Consider the following 26,082-nt stretch of genomic DNA (forward strand, 5'->3'; position numbering starts at 1 on the left):
GGCAATGCTGCGTCATCTTCAGCGCCTGGATTACCCATAAAGATGATGCCGGAGGAGGAGGAGGAGGAGGAGGGGGGCCAAAGCGAATCTTTTTGTGGTCTCTTGGCGTTTTGGATGGCGTTAGTCGTTGCCTCTTTTCACTTGACGTTTCCGACGATGAGGAGGCAGTGGATGGCTCGTTACTTTTGCCTTCTTGCCATTGTTTCTACAGAGGAAAATCCCGTTCCAAACGTGTGAGTAAATTTAAGCAACTTTTACACATACGCACCGAATTGGTTTGGCTCCCATTTAAAGTTATTCCTAACACCGCTAATCGTTCGGAAGGAGTCTTTTGTTGAGTAGCCTTTTCAAAAATAAGTGTTGTACTTGAGAGTACCCCATGTATTCACAGATTTTTGTGACAAAACGGCAGTAATCATTCACCGTGACGCTTTCTCGGCTGCATGCCATTGTTGTTTGGACTACATGGACTACAAGGTCGATGTGTTTGTGCGTCACATCCGTGTTACGCTGATTGGTTCTTTCTCGTTCAAGCTGCATTCGTTAGCCCCTCCTTTTTGAAATCGTCTCCTGTCATCACAATGCCAGACTGCCTTTATTTGTATTGATATTAATACATAAATAAAGTCAGACTGGATTTTCCAGGCAAAATCTGGCTGATTGAGTTTCTGCCAGATCAGTTGTCTGAAGTATAGTTTGGGAAAGCAAGATCACTCTCAGCCAATCAGTCTGAGAGTGAGTTAGAAATGTTGGTCAACAATTTCCACATGGCTGCCATCCAAACATCCATTATGTAGGGAGCTTGCTTAAGTGTTACTGGGGTTGTTTTGTACATGTTGTGGCTAAAACCTGGTTTTACTTCACTGCAGACCAGACGGCACTTATTGTCCATACTTTCCAACTTTTTGCAGGTTCATGGTTTGCTATTTTCTTTTCACTTGCACAAAGTTGCACCTATTTTCTTTCTGTTTGTCAAAATCACTGAGAATACGGACGTCTTCTTGGAGATGAATAAGTAACACCAGGAGACTTTTCATGGACAGCCTTGACCTGCAAGAACTGTAATTGACAACCGATGAAGTCGAGTTTGCATTTCCAATTGACAACCCAGTGTGATATGCAGTTTCTACAGACATGGTTATTTACCTACTTCACCCTATAAAATGATTGGATTTTGAAAAAGTTTCTGCAAAACCACAAACAAAAGAGCAAACACTCGACTCGGCTGATCTTTCCGAAGCCATCTAAGTTTCTCACAAAAGCCTCATAGTTTGGCATTTCAAGCTGTACAAATATCACTACAGGTCATATGTGAGGGAGTAGGAGTTGTTATTTAACCAGATTTACCATGCCATACTTGGAGGGATATTGGTTATTAACCTCCACTGCATGTTTCTCTTAAAATATAAAATAATTGATTCTGGCATTTAAATTACAGTGTGCAATTTGTATATATATATATGTGTGTGTGTTGAGAAAAAATAAATAAATAAAAATAAATATATATATAAGTTTTTGCATGTGAAAGAAAATAAGTTAAATGAGGCACATGTTGGTTCAGGTCATATATATGTCTCTTCATTGTGAACCCATTAAACAAAATACACACACAAAAAAAATCCAGGATTCACTTGGGTCAGTAATTGTTTGACTTTTGTCATAAAATGGCTTAAATGTTTATCTGTGACATACAAATATGTAAAGTACAAGTAGAATAAAATGATGTCTATGACTTTTAACATTTAATAGCCAGACTGGAATATGTATGCATTTCAAATATCCGCATTCCAGTTCTTCCTGGTCAAAAAGAACATTTTAGATTTCCACAATGACATTCCTCCTGAGGACAAATGTTATCACTTTTACCATTCGTGCGTTTGGGGTTTCTCATTACACATATCTACAACTCAACTTCAGATATCTGCAGTGTGAATTGCTGATATCTGCAGCTGAATTATGACTAGCATTTATTTCCAGTTTCACATATCTACATTTTAGTTCTGACTAGTCATTATTCCAGTTCAAGATATATTTAATTCCCTCAATTCAAGGCATCAACATTGTGCTTAGATATCCTAAATTAAGTTTGAACTTGTCAGATTGACGTCGATATGTCTAACTTTAATTCTGTCTGATCAAAATGTAATTACAGATATCTTGAATTAGAGTTCTGACTCGGCACAGTGACGTTGCAGATATCTGTAGTTATGTCAGAAGCTACATCAAGTGGCACACGAAGGCAATTTCCTTTTGAAGTATACTGAAACACGGCAACTCTAACCACACAGGACATACAGTGTGACATGAGTTTACCACCATGTCAAAGCAGCCATAGGTTGATATTCTGGTAAATTTCAGCCCAAAGCGCCTGAGGAACTAAGCTCTCATTCACCACAAACCACCACAGTGCTCACTATTACTTCTGCGGACAGTGCTCAAATGCTGGCATTATGTCCAATGGAAAGCTTCACACAAGCAGAGTCATGCACAATAATAACATTATCTATCACTAATATTTTGACTGGTCCAAACTGAATCTCTGTCGTTTTGACTCGTCAGAATGATGTTACAGATACTGTGCTTGGTTTCATACTGACGATCATACTCATTCACCACAAAGAGTTGCCTACAAACAAACTGAGTGCATAAGATTTAAATAAGATTTTCTGACTTCCTAAAGTGTGTCATAAGCCTGCCCAAAGTTTGGTATCGCCTGATTCTCACCTCCTGACAACAGCTTCATCACCACCTCACGTGTGGTTGTCTTCACAGGCTTTTGTTTATATTCAGACCCTGTACTGTCTTTGCTTTTGGCACATCTCGTGATCTAAATGTTTAAGCCAGCAGAAAAGCTCGAAGAACTTCTTTATCAAAGCTTCTTTTCAGATTTCACATCATTTATTTCATAAGCCACAGAGTCTAAGTAACCAATACAGCCATTTAAATACAGTTAATTAGTGTTATTTTCACTCTTCAAAATAATTATTATCCTGGTATTTTAGCTTCTATGATTGTATCATTGATATCTATTAAATATATGTAAACAGATAGAGAGAAAGGGCTGCTTGGACATGCATTAAATTATAATTTCTGATTCTATGTGCAATGAAGTTTGATTACAAGCAGCCAAAATGTCCATTGTTATCTGTATTTTTTATTTCTGACCATTAATCACAGTTATTAAATATTAACATTCTGGCTGTAGAAGTCAGCAAAAATATGTGCACTTTTGAACTAAAAATGATTATTTTTATTATATATTAACATGCCGGTCATATTCTACATGATATACTTTGCTAATTGGACAAAACATTTTTTTTTCTGACAAGTGGTCCAAAATAGTTGATATTCCACAGTATAAGACAAGCAGCAAATTCTCACATTTTAGTAGATAAAACTACCCAGTTATTTGTCTTTGTGAAAAATAGTTTACTTAAAAAGTGACTTAAGTTAAAATGCTTTTTCTTTCAGACAATTAAATGATTATGTAATTCTAGAGAGCAGTATTGTGTAATTTCAGCTTTTAAAAGTTGCTTAGTCTGGCTTTAGAGGCAGGAATTTTTGCTTCAAAATATTCATTTTTTAAATCATTTTATGAATTTATCCACAAACTGACATGTTGGATACTTTTTTGTGTGTGAAATAAAACACTTTAATAAGAGTGTTTGCCTTTTTTTTTAAGTCATATGATGGACTAAAAACAAACAAGGTAACATATCCTTTAAAAAAAGACCTTTAGCTGACTACAGGAGCTCATGCCAATACCAGAGTAATGCAGCTCATATAAGATTAGAAGCATTGCTGTGTAGAAAGAGCCTGAGTGTATAATCAACTGTAAAACTAATTGGCAACTAGTGAGGAGACATTTGGTTCTTACTTGACACAGGATCACTGGCTGCGTCTGCTGTGTGGGCGCAGTGGTCATGACCTGCCTTATGTTCTAAATATGTTTGGCTTTTAAGTAATTACAGCACAACGTTGGCTACTGGTTGCTTTGAATTCAGGCAGGAGACAAACACAACATGTAAATTATTTCGGCAACTGCGCAAACAGTACATCAGGGTATTTATTTGCAAAGCATGCAGAGCCGAACGCCGCGTGCCTTTTCCGTTATAAATCCTGAGGGCTTGATATCAGTCTCTCATTATCACGTTAGTTATAAATACTGTATGTTGTGTAGGGAGCAAGGCTGCTTTTGTTTCGTTGACGGCGGTGATTGATGGGCTGTTGTTCTCCCAGGGACCATGTGTGAAGGGGGTGGTGGGCATGTTAAGCAGGTGCAGGTACAGAGAATGCAGTGGTGGTGGGTGAACAACACCCTGGGAAAGGACTGCTGGTTGTTGGTGGTGTGGCTCAGGTTACTCTCACAGGAAGGGGAATGTTTGGTGTGTGTGTGTGTGTGTGTGTGTGTGTGTGTGTGTGTGTGTGTGTGTGTGTGTGTGTGTGTGTGTGTGTGTGTGTGTGCGCTCAGGTGCTGGCTATACTTGTGGGGACCAAATGTCCCCACAACTGTAGGAAAACCGAAAACAATGTCACTTGTGGGGACCTCATTTCGGTCCCCACAAGTTTAAACAGTGTTTTCTTGGCCATGTTGTTGTTACTGAAAAAAGTAAAAGTGCAAAAACGTTTCTTTAGGGTTAGCCATTGTTTTGGTCTCGGTTAAGCTTAGGGTTAGGGTAAGGGTTAGGGGTTAGATATGAATGGGAGTCAATGGTATGTCCCCACAATGATAGAAAAACATAGTGTGTGTGTGTGTGTGTGTGTGTGTGTGTGTGTGTGTGTGTGTGTGTGTGTGGAAGTGGGGGGGCAGGCCAGGCCCAAAAAAAGCCACAAGTGTCTTCTCCATGTGGGGGCGGGAGGTCTCAGCTGTGGCCCCTGAGCTTCGTCCTTCACATTATAACCTGCAGACGTCTGGACATCCAGCATGGGCAGAGGGGTAAGTTCTCTTTATTTTAGTCTTTGGAAGAAACTACAAAACTCAAACAGAAACTATCCACTGTATCTCCACGAATTTTATCACACAAGAGGCTTATCTTTTCTTCCCTGAGCTGCATGAGTGACCACACCAGTTGGAGTGTTCTTGGAGTTTGTACAGTAGCAGCATATGGCATGGACATGCATCACGGAAGAGTTTTCAGGAATTGATATCTACCTTTTTTTTTTCTTTTTAAACAAAAACAACAGCAAGAAAAGAGACAGTAACGTGTCAGGATGATGGCTTTCCTCCTCGCTTGCTGTTTATTTGGGCAATTACGTAATTTTGTTTTTATTCTCTCCATCAGGGCCATTCAATTTAGCTTTATGGGGAGGACGGTGTGGTAATCTTCCTCGCACACAGTGGGGGGAAATTGCTATGCCAGACACATTTCGGGGCACTCCACCGGCTCTCTTTGGCTCTTTTTTTGATTACTTTTTTCACTTGTGTCACTCGCTCTTCCCCTCTTCATTCCTCCCCCCCATTTTCCCTTCACTGACATGCACACGTGCTGCTAAAGGGGAGGGAGGGTGGGAGACTGACAGCGGCAGATGATTTCCATGATGCACCGTTCTCCCAACTGTTCATGACACACAGCCGCTTCCCGCTCTCACAAATGAGGAACTCAAGCTATGTGGAAAGAAAAGAAAAGAAAAAAAAAACTCAGCGAATGATTTGCCAACAGTGCCAGGAGATTGAAATGAACCAGCGAACACAAAGTCCATTGTGCTCACACTGATGCTTGTAATATGAATGTAAATGGCAAAAGCACAATGTGGCCACCGAGCATGTGGCTATTCCAGCTTATATTAGGTGATACATAGTAATTTTCTTTTTTTTCTTACAGTGTGGTGCTGAGACTGGAGGGAAGAGGAGGAAGAAGGGAAAGGATTTGGATGAGCTGAAGAAGGAGGTGGCCTTGGTAAGAAAAACAAGCTGTCACTGCTGCAACCCACACTCACTCTGCGCCGTGATTGATTCCATCGCTGCTGCTCTCAAATGATCCCCAAATAGCGTTACGCCAAAGACACTAGGTTATTTAACAAGGCTGTAAATGAAAACAGTGGCCCGTAAGCAAAATGGCAATCCAAACCTGTTTAACGTAGCCGCTTGCAGACAGGTTCGCAGCCAGCCTGTCATCTCCTATCTGTTCAACCACCCTTTGGCTGGTCGTCTTTGTACTCAGAAAAAGATCCTGAATAATTTGTGGGCCACCAGCAGTGTAGTGCAGGGTTTTTGTCTTGTGCCGAAGCTGTAGCGCTTTGAGGTGCTGTCAAAATGCAGCCAAGCGACGTCCATGAAAACTAGGCTAAGTTTCTCAGCGCGCGCTATCTCTGATAAAGTGGCTCTTGTCAATTATCAAGTTGGCCTGTGACTGATAAAAGAAAAACAGTCCCTTTGATACCGTCAACACTTAGAAGTTTGGTGATTAAGCGTTAGTTTCTTTTGCTTTTATCAGTCTGCCTCAAATCCTTCTTCACTTAGTGATTTCCTGCATTTTTTTCTCAAGAGAAAGCCTTTAAAGCTCCATAAGACAATGGCTGATCAATGCCGGGTGGAGGGGAAATATAAATAAAACCTAACTACCTGACTGTTTTGCGAACGCTGGGGTGTGTCGCCTGATTGCGGTCCAAATCGCTGCTGCTGTTGCTGTTGGTGAAGAAGAAACTGATGGATTCCTCCCTGTCTTACTGTCGAGCAAAGAAAGCAGCACTTCAGTTTATGACACCATCCTGACAGCTCAAACTTTTGTTGCCATCTACAGTGAAAATGTCTGAGCATTTGTGCAGCAATAGTGGAAAAATACCACCCGTGAAAGAGAAAATGTACCTGCAAATACAATATACAATGTTCTGATAGTGTTTCAGGGGTTTTTTGGTTTGCAACAGCAGCAATGTTTTGTTGGCTCACATTTTTCAGAACCATCACCCTTTGACCTGTTCTGTTATGAGGAATGAATCATATGCTGTATATAAATCCCCCAGATCCCTATTAGATAGATAGAGTGAAGTATTTTACAAAAGATGGGCTGTAGTGCATCAGTGCTGTGGCCTCATGATCGTCTTGACCATCTCCCTGGTCGCTTAATACACTTTTCTTTGCAGCTGCAGCCGCACATAAAGCTCCATATCACACTGTCTAAAATTAACTGTGCTGCTTCCGGATAGTATGTGCAGTTTCTAATACATCAAGGACAAATTCTCAGTCAAATAATTGGCTGTTTTCTGTTCTATTGCGGCAAAATAACACATTTTTCTCCCTGCAGGATGACCACAAAATCGCTCTAGATGACCTGGGAAAACGCTATGGAATGGACCTCACACGGGTAACAGTGAACACACAACTCTCTTATTTACACATGCACACAAACACACCAGAAAGAGTTGCTGTAATATCTCAAACAGAGATTTAATCTCTGCTTCCCGTTTTACTAGAAAGCAACATCCAAACCGAGACCAAGCTTCACTTTGGTCAACTTAGACTCGCTGCAGCGTCCCCAGCTCACCTTGAGTCTGCTTCATCTTTAATCCCTTGCAAACACACAAACAAACTTGCACACTTTGGTGCAAAAAAAAAATATCCCTCCAACACACTGCTACAAAGACATCACATGAGCCTTTTTGCTGTAACCACATTTGATGCATACCTTTACTTTCATATTGTCTTATCTTTTTTAAATGAAAAAAATAGAAGCCAGGGAGAGCAAGGAATAGTACAAGCTGTAAAAATGTCAAACGCTTGCTGAGGATAGAAAGAGAGTCAATTTGTGTGGCTGTCCAATACAGTGAAATTATAGTATTTCAGGTATTTACGTAGATTTTCTTTAAATTAGACCTTGACACTACCAGGCAGAAAATCAGGGAGACAAAAATGTTCAGTAAAATTACATCCAATAGTATAAAAGCGGAGCACCTTAGACGAGAGGAGTCACCCAGTGTATTATACTTGTGCTGTTAAGTAGGCCAGGCAGGAATACTTGATGTTCTGCAACTGTAGCAGTAAAATTGCTTTTTAAGCCACGGTGAAAATTGGGCCGTTGTGTTGTAATAAGATCCCCCACACAGGCAGAAAAGGCATTCATTCCTAAAAATTGTTCTCCCCTCAGGGCCTGACCAATGCCAGAGCCGTGGAGATTCTGGCCAGGGACGGTCCAAACGCTCTGACTCCTCCTCCCACAACCCCGGAATGGGTCAAGTTCTGCCGTCAGCTGTTCGGCGGCTTCTCCATCCTGCTCTGGATCGGTGCCATCCTCTGTTTCCTGGCCTACAGCATCCAGGTGGCCACGGAGGATGAGCCGCCCAATGACAACGTGAGAAACTGCTTGTAAAACATGCACGCCTGTGTAGAAGCACGCACTTTACATGATAATCACGCACTTTCCTTGTGGGAGATGCAGGAAAGCAAAGGCAGTCACAGCTTTAATGCAGTTACAATAGACACATAGTGACACACAGCCTGCAGGGACACGCATTTCATTTTTACCTGCATGCAGCTCCCATACGTACATCCATGCATAAACAAACTCAATTCAGAAATCTTATTCAGACACACGTCTGTGCCTTTGCCTAATTCTACTTCTAGTGTTGACGCTAATCCATCTTCCAGTTCAGGTATAAATGTGTTTTTCTGTCTTAGTTATCTCAGCATCCAACAGCCATACTTGTAGTGTAATTGGGTTAAATAATACAAAAATCACAAATGAAATCACCAAATCAGTGGCTGAATTCAGTGCAGTACCTTCTGTTGTTCAAAATTGCATCAGATGAATCTTAATATGCTCAAAACCAGTAATTTTGTCGCTCCAGATTGCTACGTATCAGTCAATATCTTTATCTTCTCAAATCAAATGGAGTGACACCTGGTTAATTAGAAAAGCACTCAGAGAGCGCAAGACTCCACCAAGGCTGTTTATTCCCCCATATGGCATGTTCAGAAATGCAGCATTTTCCTTTTTTTTTTTCTTTTTTTTTTTTCTTTTTAGGAATTCAGCATTTGTTTATTTATTAGTTATTGATCCAAAATCACTGCACCATAGAATGTGGCCATTTAATATAGATGTAACCACAGAGACAATGACCTTGCGCTGAGCACAGGCATGTGTTATGCATGTGTATGTTATGTTTCGATACTGAATTGCACGACCGAAATATGTCACGGGTGGTGGGAATTAATGGGACTCGATCAATTGTTCCTAGCATCATTTCTTACTGATAAGTTCCATTAAGTTGGCAGCGGTCGATTTGTAGTAGGATCGCAATCATATGATCATCACCTGGCAGCCGACGTAGTGTCCATTTGTCATAAGCTGCGTTTCCATTACCCTTAGATATGCGCAAAATGTAAATAGCGCAATAAAAAACTGGTAATGGAAACACCTGAATTTCGAAAAAGAACTAAAATATCGCTAAAAAGTTTTGACGCTCTCACAAGGTGGTTTTTCAGACGTTTCGATATTGAAAAATATCGCAAAAGCGCAATGGAAACACTTTTTCCGCAATTGTACGTCATTGGATGTGACGCACCTGGTCACATGACAGTTCTCTCTGAGTAAACATGGCACGGTACGTGTGGACAGAAGAGGAGACCGAGACTTTTCTTGCCATTATTGTTGAGAAAAACATCACTGCCATACTAGACAGCAAACAGCAGAGGAATGCAGTGTTTTAACCCGTTGCGCTTCAGTTGTGCTTCAGTGTTCCGCCCGCGGTACACTTTGAGATCTGCATAAGCAATTTGCTAAATGTCTGAAACTGCAAACACGATTATACAAACACTATACGCCGATGGAAAGCTTAGATTCTCATGAATCCGCCGGCATAAACCACTTTCAGATGTGATTACCACAGCGGGTAATATAAACACATTTGTCCAAAAAACAACAAATATCCATCCATCCGTTCTCTATACACGGCTTCAATGTACACAGCGCGACTCACATTTCCGGGTTCATTATTACACACAGATGAAAATATTCCACAAAAAACGGCCATAATCCAACCTTGGACATCCAGACGAAACAAGCCAGTAAACTATTTTGTCCAAAACATGTCTTGAAGTCGGTATATATTCCACGAATAGGTCATTTTCAAGGAAATGCACCTCGCGATGCGCGTCCAATATTCCCTGTATTTCTCGTCATACTTTTATTTACAAATAGAATATTAGCAATTTTTTTGTACTTTGGAATTGACTGCAGCTTAAAGGGATACACACGTGGACAAAATTGTTGGTACCCCTCAGTTAAAGAAGGAAAAACCCACAATTCTCACTGAAATCACTTGAAACTCACAAAAGTAACAATAAATAAAAATTTATTGAAAATTAAATAATCAAAATCAGCCATCACTTTTGAATTGTTGATTAACATAATTATTTAAAAAAACAAACTAATGAAATAGGGCTGGACAAAAATGATGGTACCCATAACTTAATATTTTGTTGCACAACCTTTTGAGGCAATCACTGCAATTAAACGATTTCTGTATTTGTCAATGAGCGTTCTGCAGCTGTCAACAGGTATTTTGGCCCACTCCTCATGAGCAAACAGCTCCAGTTGTCTCAGGTTTGATGGGTGTCTTCTCCAAATGGCATGTTTCAGCTCCTTCCACATATGTTCAATGGGATTCAGATCTGGGCTCATAGAAGGCCACTAGAATAGTCCAACGCTTTTCTCTCAGCCATTCTTGGGTGTTTTTGGCTGTGTGTTTTGGATCGTTGTCCTGTTGGAAGACCCATGACCTGCGACTGAGACCAAGCTTTCTGACACTAGGCAGCACATTTCTCTCCAGAATGCCTTGATAGTCTTCAGATTTCATCGTACCTTGCACACTTTCAAGACACCCTGTGCCAGATGCAGCAAAGCAGCCCCAAAACATTACTGAGCCTCCTCCATGTTTCACCGTAGGGACAGTGTTCTTTTCTTCGTATGATTGGTTTTTGAGTCTATGAACATAGAGTTGATGTGCCTTACCAAAAAGCTCCAGTTTGGTCTCATCTGTCCAAAGGACATTCTCCCAGAAGCTTTGTGGCTTGTCAACATGCATTTTTGCAAATTCCAGTCTCGCTGTTTTATGAGTTTTTTTCAGCAGTGGTGTCCTCCTTGGTCGTCTCCCATGAAGTCCACTTTGGCTCAAACAACGACGAATGGTGCGATCTGACACTGATGTACCTTGGCCTTGGAGTTCACCTTTAATTTCTTTGGAGGTTGCTCTGGGCTCTTTGGATACAATTCCAACGATCCGTCTCTTCAATTTGTCATCAATTTTCCTCTTGCGGCCACGTCCAGGGAGGTTGGCTACTGTCCCGTGGGTCTTGAACTTCTGAATAATATGAGCCACTGTTGTCACAGGAACTTCAAGCTGTTTAGAGATGGTCTTATAGCCTTTACCTTTAAGATGTTTGTCTATCATTTTTTTTCGGATGTCCTGGGACAATTCTCTCCTTCGCTTTCTGTTGTCCATGTTCAGTGTGGTACACACCTTTTCACCAAACAGCAGGGTGACTACTTGTCTCCCTTTAAATAGGCAGACTGACTGATTATGAGTTTGGAAACACCTGTGATGTCAATTAAATGACACACCTGAGTTAATCATGTCACTCTGGTCAAATAGTTTTCAATCTTTTATAGAGGTACCATCATTTTTGTCCAGGCCTGTTTCATTAGTTTGTTTTTTTAAATAATTATGTTAATCAACAATTCAAAAGTGATGGCTGTTTTTGATTATTTAATTTTCAATAAATTTTTATTTATTGTTACTTTTGTGAGTTTCAAGTGATTTCAGTGAGAATTGTGGGTTTTCCCTTCTTTAACTGAGGGGTACCAACAATTTTGTCCACGTGTGTAAGGAGACAGAAGCGGAAATGAGGGAGAAAGGGTTCGACATTGAAATCTCGCAGGATGGTATTTTACGAGAGTTACGATGCTTCTGCCCAGAACAACCTTCAATGGAAACACGTTCAAAGTGCAAATATACTTTGTCGAAATTTTAGAAATATCGCTTTTATTTTGCGAAAAACTGTAATGGAAACCCAGCTATAGTTACAGTGGCGCCGTGCCACTATCTTGCAATGATACCAAAATCTCTAACAAATCCATGGATCCAGACTATAAACCGCATCACTGCCAAAATCTAATCATTTGGTCCTTGTGTCATTTCTGACCTTGCCTGAAAATTTCATCCAAACCCGTTAGTCCGTTTTTGAGTAATGTTGCTAACAGACAGACAGACAAAGAGACGGACAAACGTATGCCGATCGTCACGTAACTCACAGTTCTTGAACAGTTAAAGAGAACTGTGATGCGAATAGTTTCGCATCACAGTTTTCTTTAACTGTTTGTACCTGCTCGTGTACAGAAACTCAATAGATCTTAATCACTTTGCATGAAATTAGCAGAATTTCTCAAATTGTATGTCAGATTGATCATGCTATCTGCTAATAAGTCATGCCACGGAGAATCTAAAATGAAATATGAACATACTGCAAAGTGCAGCAGTATATAGATGCACAAATATTCATATTTACCTTGTACATGCAAACTAAATTCAAACACTTTATTCAGATATACGCACTCCATTTACCTTACTACACTTCTAGTGTTCACTCTAAACCAACTTCCAGATCAGGTATAATTACGATTTTTAAAATCTTTGGTCGAAGCACATCATTGTTTTGCAAAAAATCACGTATAGAATGATCAAATTAAAAATTGAATGCCTTAAAACTACATCAGATGAAGCTCTACCGTGTGTAAAACTAACTCATTTGTCGCTCCAGAAAGGCAATTAATGACTGATATGTATCAATTAATACCTTGATATTATCAAATTAAATGTAGTAAGACCTGCTAATAATGATATTCTACTGAGAGAATACCCTAAGGAAATGAAAAAGACAGTTTTTCTTGGTGTATATAACAATATTGAAACAGTTTTACTTCACAGCTCTCTATAACTGTGTTAACTTGCTGATATTTCCTAAAAGAATGAAAACTCAGAAGATTATAATTACTTTGCATGAAATCAACAGAATTTGGCAGATTATATTTTTCACACTGATTGTGTGAAAAATATAATCTGATGTTGAACCGTCTTCCAGATCTCGTATGAAGCAGCTTTTCTGACTTTAGTTGTCTCAACATCGCATCACAGCAGTATTTTCATCACAATTTGGAAGATTAATGCAACAATCACATATGAAATGGTCAATTCAGTGTCGCATTTTTCTCAATATTACATCAGATAAAAGTTCATGTGCAAAACTATTAATTTTGGAGTTTTTTCCATCTTTTTTTGTCACCCCAGAAGGACCATAATGGTTGATTTGTATTGAGTCATACCATGATACTATCAAATCAAATGGCTGTATATAACAATATTCAAATGGTTTTGCATCACCGTCCTCTTATATTGTGCACCTGTTTTTGTATACCAGTATGTACTGAAAGATTAGAAACTTACCAGAAGTTAAATTATTAAATTTTTTATAGTCTGCATGGAATGTATGTCAAATTATATGTCAGCTTGACCAGTTTGTAAGCCACTTTTATGATTTCACTGAGAATCGAAATGCAAATTTGAAAATACTGCATAGCACACAACATACAAATGTACAAATATCTAAAAGACACACTGCATGTTCTACCGTGAACCAGACCTTAACCTTCAACCAGGGACCAGAAGTGTCAAAACCTTAAAGGAAAGGTAAGGAATGTTTCCGGAAATTAAGTGTTTTGAAAGAGGTTAACATCTCAAGAGGCCATGCTTGTTAAGTAAAGGTCATGTAAAAACACCCCCGCAAGAAAAGAAGAAAAAAGGAAAGGTAAGGAATGTTTCCGGAAATTTTTCTTCTTTTCTTGCGGGGGTGTTTTTACATGACCTTTACTTAACAAGCATGGCCTCTTGAGATGTTAACCTCTTTTTCTGAGAAGCCCTGGCTGAAATAACAGCAAACCCGGTCACATTAGACAACACAGAGACAGAATCCACAGAAGAGAAAATGGAATAAATAAAGAAGTGAGGAACAGAACAGAAGAAAAACTAAAATTCAAAGGCATAAAATACATTTAAACTTTACTTTTTTACAACCACATGAGGCTTTGGTCCTGTAGAAGTACACGTTGACACAGAATCCTTTCCCTGCATCGGAAAGTGTGACGTAGAAACAACCGCTGACACCGGCAGCAGTCCTGGCATTAGCACAGATAAATACTCAGACCAACCACTGTGCAAACAGAGCCAAGCGCCACCCATGCTGCACATTATGGCTCTGACTCATTATGCAATCATCACTCTTCAAGCTCCAGTCAGCATTAAAGCCTTACATAATATACAGTAACCTACAGTAGATAGACGCACGCACGTGTGAACGCGTGATAACTTTAATCTCCTCGCGATTTAATCTCCTCATTCAGTACTGAGTATGTACAGCTGGATGCTCTGCTGAGCTGCTTCAAAGCCCAGACTGCCTGCAGCTTCGGCACTTTGAGCCTTTGCAGTACGTACAGGCAGTTATTTAAGATGAAAATCCACCAGAAGAGCACGTCGCATGCTGTCTTTGTCAGATAAAAACTTAATTTTCATTATTTTAATGTATTTATTGAGGTTCAAGATTACATTAAGCATTGGGAGTGTAGCTGAAATTACACAGTTTATTGCAATCTGGACACAAAGGTTTTATTCCCTCGACTTTTTAAGAAACTTTTGTAGGTCTGAATGTGTCACTTGCCAGGACAGATGTTGCTCCTGTGATTCTGTGCAGCTGCCAAACGAGAATAACTGTTGTCTGAAGCGAAAAGAGGCAACAGAGCTGCAAACTGAGCGTTGAATTGGAGGCAAATGCTGTAAACACTGACAAGTGATTTTCTGACGGTACAAATGTATTTCCTGGTTTAGAAGATTTTGCACAGGTACAGTTTTTTTTTTTTTAAAAAGAGAGAGAAACTCATTCAAATGTAAAAGAGGAAAGCACTCTGTTGATGCTGTCAAATGAAAGCAGCACCTTCCAAAAAAGCAAACTTTTCAGGATTTAGGAATTCTATTTTCCAGGAGTCCAAAACATACAGCACACCAGCTGGCAGATGCTTTCATCCAAAGTGCCTAGCTGTCTTGTTTGCATCAGTGAGAGCTGAACTCATAACAGCCTTTTTCTCTTTTTTTTCTCACTGCAGAACTGAAAATAGACACCGAAAATGAAATAAAATGAATTCTGTGCTCTCACATAACCAGCAGCCGTCTACAAAGCAAGGCAGTGGTTCAGCAGGAGTCTCTGGGTGGCCTCGCAGATCACAGTCTCAGCTCTCGGTTTTCTGGGTCTGAGAGACAGATGCTCACTTGGACTAACATTGAACGGACCGTCCAAAATGACAAGAATAGAACACGAGAATTCAGCTCTTGGTTAACTGTTTCTTTTTAAATCTCCCGCTTCAACTGAAAGCTTCCCTGATTTTTGTTTTGTTTTTTAGTTTTTTTTTGCTTCCAATTCTTTTCTTTTTTTTGCAGGTTTTTACTGTTTTAAAACCAGTTTAAAGTCCCTAAATCAACATTTCCTTCGCTTAAACGTGCCGTTACAATAACTGAATCCTGCCTAAGCTGATACTGACTTGGCTTTGCTCCCGTTTTGTAGCTCTATCTGGGTGTGGTGCTGGCAGCCGTGGTGATCATCACCGGCTGCTTCTCCTACTTCCAAGAAGCCAAAAGCTCTCGAATCATGGACTCCTTCAAGAAAATGGTGCCACAGGTAAGTTGATTATTTGGTGTTTGGTGTAGTCCCAGAGCTTTCTGAATCAATAAGCCATCCCTCAAGTAGGGCTTACACACTCACTTGAGTGGAAACCTAATAAGCTTGCACAAAGGAAGAATAAATGTTTGAGCCAACTTTGGATTGTGAGCGTGTTTGCATAAAAACTCCCCTCGCGTTATCCACCTCTAGCACTTCGATTGCCTAATTCTTTAATCTATTTAGGCTCTTGTGCCTCTTTCCCTACCTGTCTTTTCCCTCCTTTTCCTTCCTCTTCTCTCTATCACTGCCTTTCACATACCTCTACACCCTCTGGCGCCTCTTTTTTATTTTTCTACATCTCTCTCCTCTCACCTCATCTGACTAAATCCTCTCTCTGTTCCCAAACTGTCTCTCTCTCGTCCTCACCCTGCCTCCCCCTTCTCATGCCTCCCTTCCTTTTCTCTCCATGCCAGCAAGCCATGGTGATCCGGGAGGGGGAGAAGATGCAGATCAATGCAGAGCTTGTGGTGCAGGGAGATCTGGTGGAGATCAAAGGGGGAGACCGTGTCCCAGCTGACCTTCGAGTGATCTCCTCCAGCGGATGCAAGGTAGGAGAGGAGGTGCTGGGCTGAGACCCGGGAGGCCTGGAGGTCTCCGAGGGATTACAGTGGCTCAGCTGACTGGCCTGATGCTATCGTTCTTTCTTTCTTTCTTTTGCTTTGATGTGTAGCATTTTAAATAATCTTTAATCTTGCTATAGTGTTGTTTCTTTCTTTTCCTATGTTTAGCATATAGTAAGCTAGTTTGTTTGTTTGTTTCTTTTGGCCTATTAGCATTTACATTGCTAGCTTGTTGCTTTCTTTGTTTCCATTTTTCTAAATGTAGTATATTTTGTATTTACTTAGATGGAGTTCTTTCTTTCTTTCTTTCTTTCTTTCTTTCTTTCTCCTATATTTATCCTGTTAACATTGGCGTAGTTAGCTAGTTTGCTACATGTTTTAATTAAACTGTAAATTGAGCAATTTAGCATTGAGTTAATTAGCTGGTTAGTTAGTTTCTTTCTTTCTTTCTTTTGCTTTTATGTTTAGCATTTTAAATAATCTTTCATCTTGCTATATTACTGTTTGTTTCTTTGATTCCTTCTTCTAGCCTATTAGCATTTACATTACTAGCGTGTACTAGGTTTTTTGCTTTCTTTGTTTCAATTTTTCTTTCTTTCTTTCTTTCTTGTTTATATTTAGAATTTGGAATATTTTTTTCTTTTGTTTCTATGTTTAGCATATAAAATAATTTTAATCTTGCTATCTTACAGTTTCCTTTCCTATGTTTAGCATATAGTAAGCTTCTTTCTTTCTTTCTTTCTTTCTTTCTTTCTTTCTTTCTTTCTTTCTTTCTTTCTTTCTTTCTTTCAGCCTATTGGCATTTACATTTTAGCTTGTGCTAAATTTGTTTTTGTCTTTGTTTTTTTCTTAATGTTTGGATGCTTTCTTTCTTTCTTTCTTTCTTTCTTTCTTTCTTTCTTTCTTTCTTTCTTTTTGTCAGCATCTTAATGGTAGCAAGTGAAGCTGACACAGCCTGTCAAACAGCAGTCAGAACATTTCACTTCAAATCAAACATTTCCTGTAAATCAGTCGAGTTATCAAAATATTTCAGTCTGGATCAAAATGTTGCATCAACCACTGCATTCACAAAACACGTAACCAGACATCCTTACTTTCAGTTCATTAATAACAAAGCAACTGTTTACTTTTCTGGGATCCTAATTCATGTAAAGGGTCCACTTTTTCCAGTTTCTTTCAAAAGCTTTTTCTCTGACTCTCAAAAGGACAATCTCCTGAATGGGGTTCATACTTCTTATTACAGCTTTTTTCCCCTCCTGCCACACAACATTTAGTTTTACATACAGAAGTGCTGTTTGAGTAGCATATCCCATAATGCCTTTGACTATATTTGCATGCTTTCATTCTGTGTAGCATGAATAAGTTTTGCCTCCAAGCTGCCTTCAAACGATTTCTGAGTGGCTAGTTGTCTGCTTCCCATTTGCAGTTGAATGAAAAACTGAGTTGGATTGTTCAAGCATGATTCTGCTCATAGTGATGAGCAGATGGAAGAGCATTTTGCTGCACACATTTTGTACCAGTTCTCTGAAATTTGAATCTTTAGCCCTGATTAATTTTATTCTGTATGCCTCCTGCTACCACAGGGAGAAATTTCTTTACATTTTCAGGCCATTTATGAGTTTATCCTGTAGGATTTTGAAGCGGCGTAATTAAACACTGGTGATTAGTGCTAAATATCTGTGTTTTTATGAAGAAACCTGAGGAAAAAAATAGGCTGTACAAGACCAATTTTGGCATGACATGGGCATTTTATCACTCTACTTGTTGCTGCACTGCTTCTTTCTTTCCACTCTGTCGGTCTCACCTCTTCACTCTCTCCTGGTTCTGTCTCTCAGTCTCAGTGGATTAAATTCTCCTCTCTCGGTTTCTCTCTTTTCCCCTGCGAAGGTGGACAACTCCTCTCTGACTGGAGAATCGGAGCCTCAGACTCGCTCCCCAGAGTTCACCCACGACAATCCTCTGGAGACTCGCAACATCTGTTTCTTTTCCACCAACTGTGTCGAGGGTCAGTAGGCCACATCTGGCCTGAGATTGTCTCTTATCGCCTCTAAATGTCTCTCTGTAAGCCATTTGCAGAAACAACGTCGCTTTGCTTTGCCAGCCAACCATGAATGGTGTTTCAGTGCGCAATACATAAGACCTTCTGTCCCTCCATCCTACAATACAGTGTGCAGTTACTCAATGATGAATGTGTGAGGATTAATAATGAGTGTTCCCATTTAAGACTGAACCGCTGGGACTTTCAGCCAATCAGCTACTGTCAGTCATCAAACAGGGATGCAGCAGGCATTTAAATTGGGTTTTCATGGAAGAATCTGCCACTTTATCAACGTCTACATGAAAATTTTACTGACAGTTCATCTTAAAATTAAAATAAATTCATTATAAACACATCTTGATCAATAGATGAATTATTTTTGATATTTTTGCTTTAATTTGATAGTTAGAGTGAAGACAGACAGTAGATGCAAGTAAAAAGAGTAGGAAATAATTATAGAGACTCGCTGCATGGGGGCATTCCATCCATGTGATATGTGACTAAACCACAGTTGCCCCATTTCTATTTTTTTTGGCGCACTTTCGGGATTTTTGTTCAAGTTGACCTCAAAACTGAGGTGCATAATTGGGTTGGACCCAGTCTTTGAACCTTTTCCACCTTAAAAACCCTTGAACCTGGTCCAGTGTGTGGCACATTCAACAAAGTGGCCACCTACTGTGATTAAAATGTTTAAAGTGCTGTTATATTTCATTTTTGTTGCATCAAATTTGGTAGGGTTTGGAGGTTCAATAGCATCAGCGTACCTGAGTCATCATTGTGAGGCTGGTTTTGTCTTTAATTCTCAGTCTGAAGTTTTTCAGATCTCACTCAGACTGGGTGATGAGAATAAATAGACTCAATCTCAATATATTTTCAAAATTTCCCAAATGTCTCTTCTTCACAGAGCCTAAGGATGTGCATTTTGGACTTACAGTTGCTGGTGCTCATTAAATTTTAGCTTTTTTTCAGGTGGGACTTGCGGGAATATGAAAAATGTGATGTAAATCCTTTTGGCAAGTGTATTCTGGTTTATTTTCAATCTGTGAAAATCATCAGTAGTGAAAACTATGTGTTGGAAACTATTTTTAGTCTGCCATCTGTTCCTGAGGTATGTCTTCACCTGAACACAGTAGAGGTGAATGAACCTGAGTTGATAGTGCTAGCAGCAGCAGAAACAATATCTTAGATGTTCTGTGTAACCCACAGCCTCCAGTGGAACTTATTTCTACTAATTAAGTGGTTATTCTAGAAGCCTGTGATAACAAAGTCCAGCATCTGTTCAGTCGGCACAACCATCAGTCACTGGCCAACACCTGTAATTCACCTCCCATCTATCACTGCTCTGCATCCAGCCATCATCTCCCCATCAAGCCTCCCTCCTCTTTACAAAATGCACCACTCTGGTTCTGCAGCGTCTTCCGCACTGTTAACAACCATTTGTCCTTTTATATGTCTCGCCCGGCTGAAAGCTGTAGCTCACACCTTGTGATCTAGAATCTCGTGACATGGTGTTTAAAGAGCTGTCTTAAGAAAGCGAACACCATTTTCACTAACTACTGTGACAAATTGATATATAGTGCAGCTACTGAAGTGATGAATCATCCAAACATTCCTCCTTTGACACTTTGAACTCCAAGCAGTTTCTAAGTGTTTATTTACTCACTGTGGGCTCATTTTTTTCTTCAATATAAAGTCCTGCACTTTTATGGAAACAGTACAACCATGACTAGAAGTAGAAAGAACTCAAGTATGTCCTCAGTAAAACACATTTATAATGCCATACATAATAAAAAAAATAGAAGCAAAAGTTCAACATGTACAGTATTTTTACAAGCGCCCACAGGTGTTACCAATACTATGGAAAAAAAACAGTGACTCTATGAACAATAAATATTTAACTAGTCACATATTTTTTTTCTTATCTACTATGTGTTAACACAGTCTGCAGTTCAGTCGAAAAGTCTTTCTGTTGAAGCTGATTTGTAGTTAAATCGCGCAAAGTACACAATTTGGGGATTCTTTTTAAAGTGATTTTGATTGAATATCTCAGTTGTGAGCTGTTGATTTGACGATGTTTCCCCACCAAACGGCACATCACAGATGGATAGTTTGAGCCCCATTGGAAGAAAATCTGCTAAAATGAATCATTTGCGTTAATCTGATTCTGTGGAAAATAAGACTGTGAAGTCAGCAATGACTCAGCGACAACCAGTGATGACGAGGCAAAAATTTAGGGACTGTTCGGCAGAACTGCAGGCGATGTGCCCACAGAGCAGAGACAAGTTTAGAAACAAATTAAAAATGTACGCTACTATTCAAAAGTTTGGGGTTGCTTAGAAATGTTTTTATTTTTGAAAGGAGAGGTTTTTTTTACAATGAAGATAACATAAAATTAACCAGCAATACAGTCTAGACATAGCCTAGCCATGCTACACCCATGTTTCTGACGGCACAAGGGTCTAGGGAAGCTCGACAGGGAGGGAGGCGGGCTTAAAGGTTGTCTATCAAATCCCTCTGCAGCAATTGAGTAGGTATACAACCAATCAACGCAACAAATAGGCTGACATAGTTCCGAGAGCACCGGCGGATTGTGGCTAAGTCCCATTAGCTTCCCAACCAGCGGAGCCAACTGGTATATTAAGGATTTGCCATATCCCGTCGGCATAAGTCCAAATACATCTTTCTTCTCAATGAAACACTTCAGTGCCGTCCTTTGTTTATTGTTCAAGTTGAATTTTAGCTTCAAATCTTTAAGGGCTGTGGCCAAAGCCGAGTCGAAAGATAACTGTTTATTGTGCGCTGGTTGTTTCTGTCAGAATCGTCACGCCTCTGTCGTCACTTAGTTACACCCGCCTTCTGACTCTGCACTTCATGGTGATTGGTCCGGCCAGTTTTAGGAGAATCCAGCCTCGAGCCTTATGGAGGGTAACTAGACCCTCCCTGGCAGAGAATTAAATTCGTTGCCGTGGGTTGTCTAGCGCGGCTAGGCTAGTCTAGACATTGTTCATGTGTTAAATGACTGTTTTAGCTTTAAACAGCTGATTTTTAATGGAATATCTCCATAGGGGTACAGAGGAACATTTCCAGTAACCATCACTCCTGTGTTCTACTGCTACATTGTGTTAGCTAATGGTGTTGAAAGGCTAACTGATGATTAGAAAACCCTTGTGCAGTTATGTTAGCACATGAATAAAAGTGTGAGTTTTCATGGAAAACATAAAATTGTGTGGGTGACCCCAAACTTTTGAACAGTAATGTAGTGTACATTTTTAATTTGTTTCTACACTTGTCTCCTCTCTGCTCTGTGGGTGCAATGGGTAAAATAAGTAAAATGTGCATAAAATGTTTATAGTATTTAGAGCCACACATTTTTGACAGCTGTCTGCACATGTTGAGTCCAAGTTTTCTCAATTTTTGCAAAATAAACCCTTTTTCTTTAGATTTATGACATTATAACTGTGTCATACTGCAAAATATATTGTTGAGTTTCCTCCACTTCAGTCCATGGTTGTTCTGTTTCCACAGAGGTGCAGGACTTTATTTGTAGTGGGAAAGAAATACTAAAAATGTGATGAGAGGAAAAAAATACTTGGAAATTAGAGGGTTTTAGATTTTGGAGGATAGAATTCTGTGCTCTAAGTCTCTCCTCCCTCCAGGTACCGCTCACGGCGTCGTGATCGCCACCGGTGATCGAACTGTGATGGGTCGCATTGCCACTCTGGCATCTGAGCTGGAGGTCCGCCGCACGCCCATCAATATCGAGATTGAGCATTTCATCCATATCATCACCGGTGTGGCTGTTTTCCTCGGCGTGAGCTTCTTCATCCTGTCTCTCATTCTGGGCTACACCTGGCTGGAGGCCGTCATATTCCTCATTGGCATCATCGTGGCCAACGTGCCTGAGGGGCTGCTGGCTACTGTCACTGTGAGTAGTGTGTGTGTGTGTGTGTGTGTGTGTGTGTGTGTGTGTGTGTGTGTGGGCGGGCGTCTGTCGCTTTCATATCTCTGCACAGGCCTGATCCTGTTTGTGCTGCAACATGACAATGTGCACTTCGGGTTACAATAAACTGCATCCCCGTGTAGCAAAGACAGGTCATGATATTTTTCTGGAAAAAGGAGGTGAACAGGAGCATGGGGCGAAGTCCTAAACTGGCTGTTGCAGACAAACATACATAAAGAATGTTTAAAATAATAGTTTTAATTCATTCGCACTGTTTGCATCATTTAAAGTAGATTTCTCAAAATAAACACAAAGAGTCATTGTAATCAGTCACATAACCATAGATAGGATTGTTGAGTGGAGTGTTTGGTTTGATTTGTTTTTTGTAAATTTGGTAGATGAGTAGATTTTGGTTGCGAGCAATGTGATTAACATGAGTATTAATGCTTGCAGTCCTGAGGTACCTGATTTCATTGGTTGTTTTTGCCATTTGTAGGCACTTTAACAGGGTGAGAAAACATCATGTGACATATGGAGGGCAGTATCTGGCCTTCTTTTAGCTCAGATTTTTGCCTTCACTGATGCCTGAGAAACAATTATTGGACTCTTTGGTGGTTATATGCCCTTTGCACTAGACAAGCATTAGATAGTTGAGCTTAAAGTCTTAATGCATTTGTGGTTTAGCACAGGATCTGAACACCACTCTTCCAAGTGAGATTCCTCCTTTTGACTCTTTGTAGCACTAAATCCTTTTGTCTCTCTGGACTTTATTGCCATGTATATTATCTCACCTACTGAAAATACAATGATTGGCTAAAATCTCCTATCACTGGGTAGATGTTCTAAAGCCTGAAAATTGAGCCAAAATGAGGGGCAGAATTCAAATTTCCTTACAATGTGATGAAAGCATAGAGCAGGGTTTTTGTCAAATTATTCCAAAAATGCAGCTCATCCATTTTTAGTAAATTACTTTTTTCACCAGCTAGTTACTAACTTTGTATGTTAGCTATTTGCTGGTCAGGCATTAGCTCTAAGTCCAAGGCCATGGTTTCTTGATGGAAACCAGCAAAGAAGATTAAGTGTCTTGGGATGTTGTTGACGGGAAATCTCGGGACATATCGGTTTCGCATCAGCAGTAATGCAGGCGTTGTACCAAACCATTATGGTAAAGAGCTCTCGAATGCAGTCGGTTTATGTTCCACCCCTCACATATGGTCCCGAGCTCTGGGTAGTGACCAAAACAATGCGGTTGCGGATGCAAGCAGCTGAAATGAGTTTCCTCTGTAGGCTGACTTGGCTCAGCTTCAGAGGTAGAACATCCAGAGTAGCTCGGAGTAAAATCGCTGATCCTTCATTTCGATAGAAGCCAGTTGAGGTAGATTAGGAGGTTGATGGAGGTTTTCCAGGTACGTTCGACTGGGAAGATACCCCACAGTAGAAATGGAGGGCAATGGCAACAACTTCCCAACCTACCATAGTTTCGTAGAGAATTTCGATCATGCGGTACGGCCTCCCTGCTATTTCTTTGCGGCAAGTGTTCCAGTTTAATCAGAGTACTCATCTCCCTGCTTGCAAACATCCCACCACAACATCAAATGAATGGATAGATGGTGAATAACGCCACAGTTTGCAGACCTGAAAGCCGAAAATAATTAACTAAAAGAGGCTCAAAAGCTCTGTAGAAAATAGTAGAATGACAGAATTGTGTGTGAATTCTCTGCAGGCTTTCAGTCTGGAGCGCCTGCTTTCACGTTACATGTGGCCCTTTGATCCATTGTTGACATAAAAATATTGATTAGTGCAGCTCGTAGCGTGCCAGTTGCAGAGCCCTGATAGTGTGCCTGCTGGCTCTCTGTCATGGTTTACTGGCACATCTACATGGAACTGAGCCACCATCAATGTTATTAGTTACACCTGTGCTTTTCCTAACACCTAATTTACCCTCAGTGAATGTTGGGTGTAGCTCTAATGATGCTCCAGAACACAGCAAAGTGATTTATTACCAAATGTTGAAGTCGTTCAAACGCTGGAGTTTTCTGCAACAATAAACGGGAGTCTGAGCCGAGGTGGATGCCAGCTGGCATTTGAAATGCCATCAGTCGACATTTCACTGGTCACAGAAAATAAATTAACTTCCAGTGGCTGGTTTCTTTCGCTTTAAATACACCATGAGTTGTGTGTGGAAGTGTTTGTGGAAGTGTGACGTGTTTGTGATCAGCTTGAATTAATGTGTGCTGACGTGTCTCGTGCAGCATATGGAAAATGTCTCTTCTTTGTATTTTTATGTCCCTTTTCACCTGCTGTTAACCAGCCAAGCAAACACACACACACATGGATTCACACACACATTCACGAAGCACCTGGCCCACGCATGGCTTCACATGCACAAACACTTGAACGCACCACTGCGTACACATGCTCGATCCTGTTGCCGACTAACAATCATCCGTCCTCGCCTCTCCTCATCCTCGTCCTCGTCCTCGTCCTCCATCTTCCTCCCCTCACCTCCTGCCGTTCTCCCAGGTGTGTCTGACTCTCACTGCCAAGCGAATGGCCAAGAAGAACTGCCTGGTGAAGAACCTGGAGGCTGTAGAGACTCTCGGCTCCACCTCCACCATCTGCTCCGACAAGACGGGCACGCTGACCCAGAACCGCATGACGGTGGCCCACATGTGGTTCGACAACCAGATCCACGAGGCGGACACCACCGAGGACCAGTCTGGTAAGACAGAGATGAAAAGAAAGGGAGGAGGGAAGGTGGAGGGAGAGCGCAGAGTTAGAAAGGGGAAACAGAGTGTGTGGGAATGCAGAGGGGGAAGTGTGACCACCTGCTGGAATTCATCTGTCCAATGTTCACGCCGCCAAACCGACGTGGCTCCTCACTCTGCTGCCTGGATTAATTGAGTGGTGGTATATGGTGGGCGGCAAAAACCCTCAGTAGCAAATGTGTCTTTTTCCCAGAGTTCCTCGGCAAAGACAGCTGCCGTGGAACCAATTGGATTCCTGTCTCCTACCAAACACAGGGAAATCAAGCCAAATTTCAAAGCGGCTTTTAGCAATAACCTAAAGGTTTGGCAGAAAAAAGAAATGCATGAATAGCAATCAGTATTGAGTCAGACAATTGTGCAATCATACAGTGAATAGCCAGTGGTGCTGACAAAAGGTCACACAAGTACCGAAGAAAAACATTTTATTCAATCTGAGTATTTTTGCAGTTGCTGCAGGTTTAGGTTTAGTTGTAAAAGAATTAATTGGAAGTGAAAAGCACAATATTTTCTTCTGAAATGTATTCAAGTAGAGATGCAGTTACAGTTTTAAAAAACTATATTTTTGATGTGGATAAAATATACAGTTTGAGCCTAATTTTGTATGGTTAACATGTAAATTGCATTTTTTTTCTGTGATTGTATTTATTATTATCTGTAATTTCACCAAATACAGAATTTTTTTTTAAAAATGGTTTACCATTTACAGTCCTTAGTGTAAAGTTTTTTTCTGTCAAATAATAGCAAATATCTGTGATATAATTATATATTTTTTGCTCATTTAGATATTTAGATACAGTAAAAAAAAATAGTGTCAATTTAACTGTCAGTTTTCATTGTAAAACAAAAAACAATTACTTCTTAAAAACAGAGAGGTGATGGTTAATAAACGAAGATATTCTTTAGTTTTTGGTCTAATTTGATATGGTGAACATGTAAATTACTACTTTTATTCTGTGATTTTACGATTTGGTAATTTAATAAAATGGACAAAATCTGTTAAAAATAGTTAAATAAAATATTAA

General features: G+C 40.1%; 1 protein-coding gene across 1 annotated transcript in view; it reads left to right on the forward strand.

Annotated features, from left to right (window-relative positions):
- The first annotated feature begins 4,807 nt into the window (after positions 1 to 4,807).
- The window catches only part of atp1a2a (ATPase Na+/K+ transporting subunit alpha 2a), a 58,802-nt gene continuing 37,527 nt past the window's right edge, over positions 4,808 to 26,082 (forward strand). The window contains 9 exon segments of the mRNA XM_051953311.1: positions 4,808 to 4,936; positions 5,823 to 5,897; positions 7,242 to 7,301; positions 8,082 to 8,285; positions 15,599 to 15,712; positions 16,168 to 16,302; positions 18,202 to 18,319; positions 22,009 to 22,277; positions 24,816 to 25,014. Coding sequence (XP_051809271.1) covers positions 4,925 to 4,936; positions 5,823 to 5,897; positions 7,242 to 7,301; positions 8,082 to 8,285; positions 15,599 to 15,712; positions 16,168 to 16,302; positions 18,202 to 18,319; positions 22,009 to 22,277; positions 24,816 to 25,014 — 1,186 coding nt within the window. The 5' untranslated portion in view covers positions 4,808 to 4,924.

The sequence above is a fragment of the Acanthochromis polyacanthus genome, chromosome 9 (assembly GCF_021347895.1).
Source record: "Acanthochromis polyacanthus isolate Apoly-LR-REF ecotype Palm Island chromosome 9, KAUST_Apoly_ChrSc, whole genome shotgun sequence".
NCBI lineage: Eukaryota > Metazoa > Chordata > Actinopteri > Pomacentridae > Acanthochromis > Acanthochromis polyacanthus.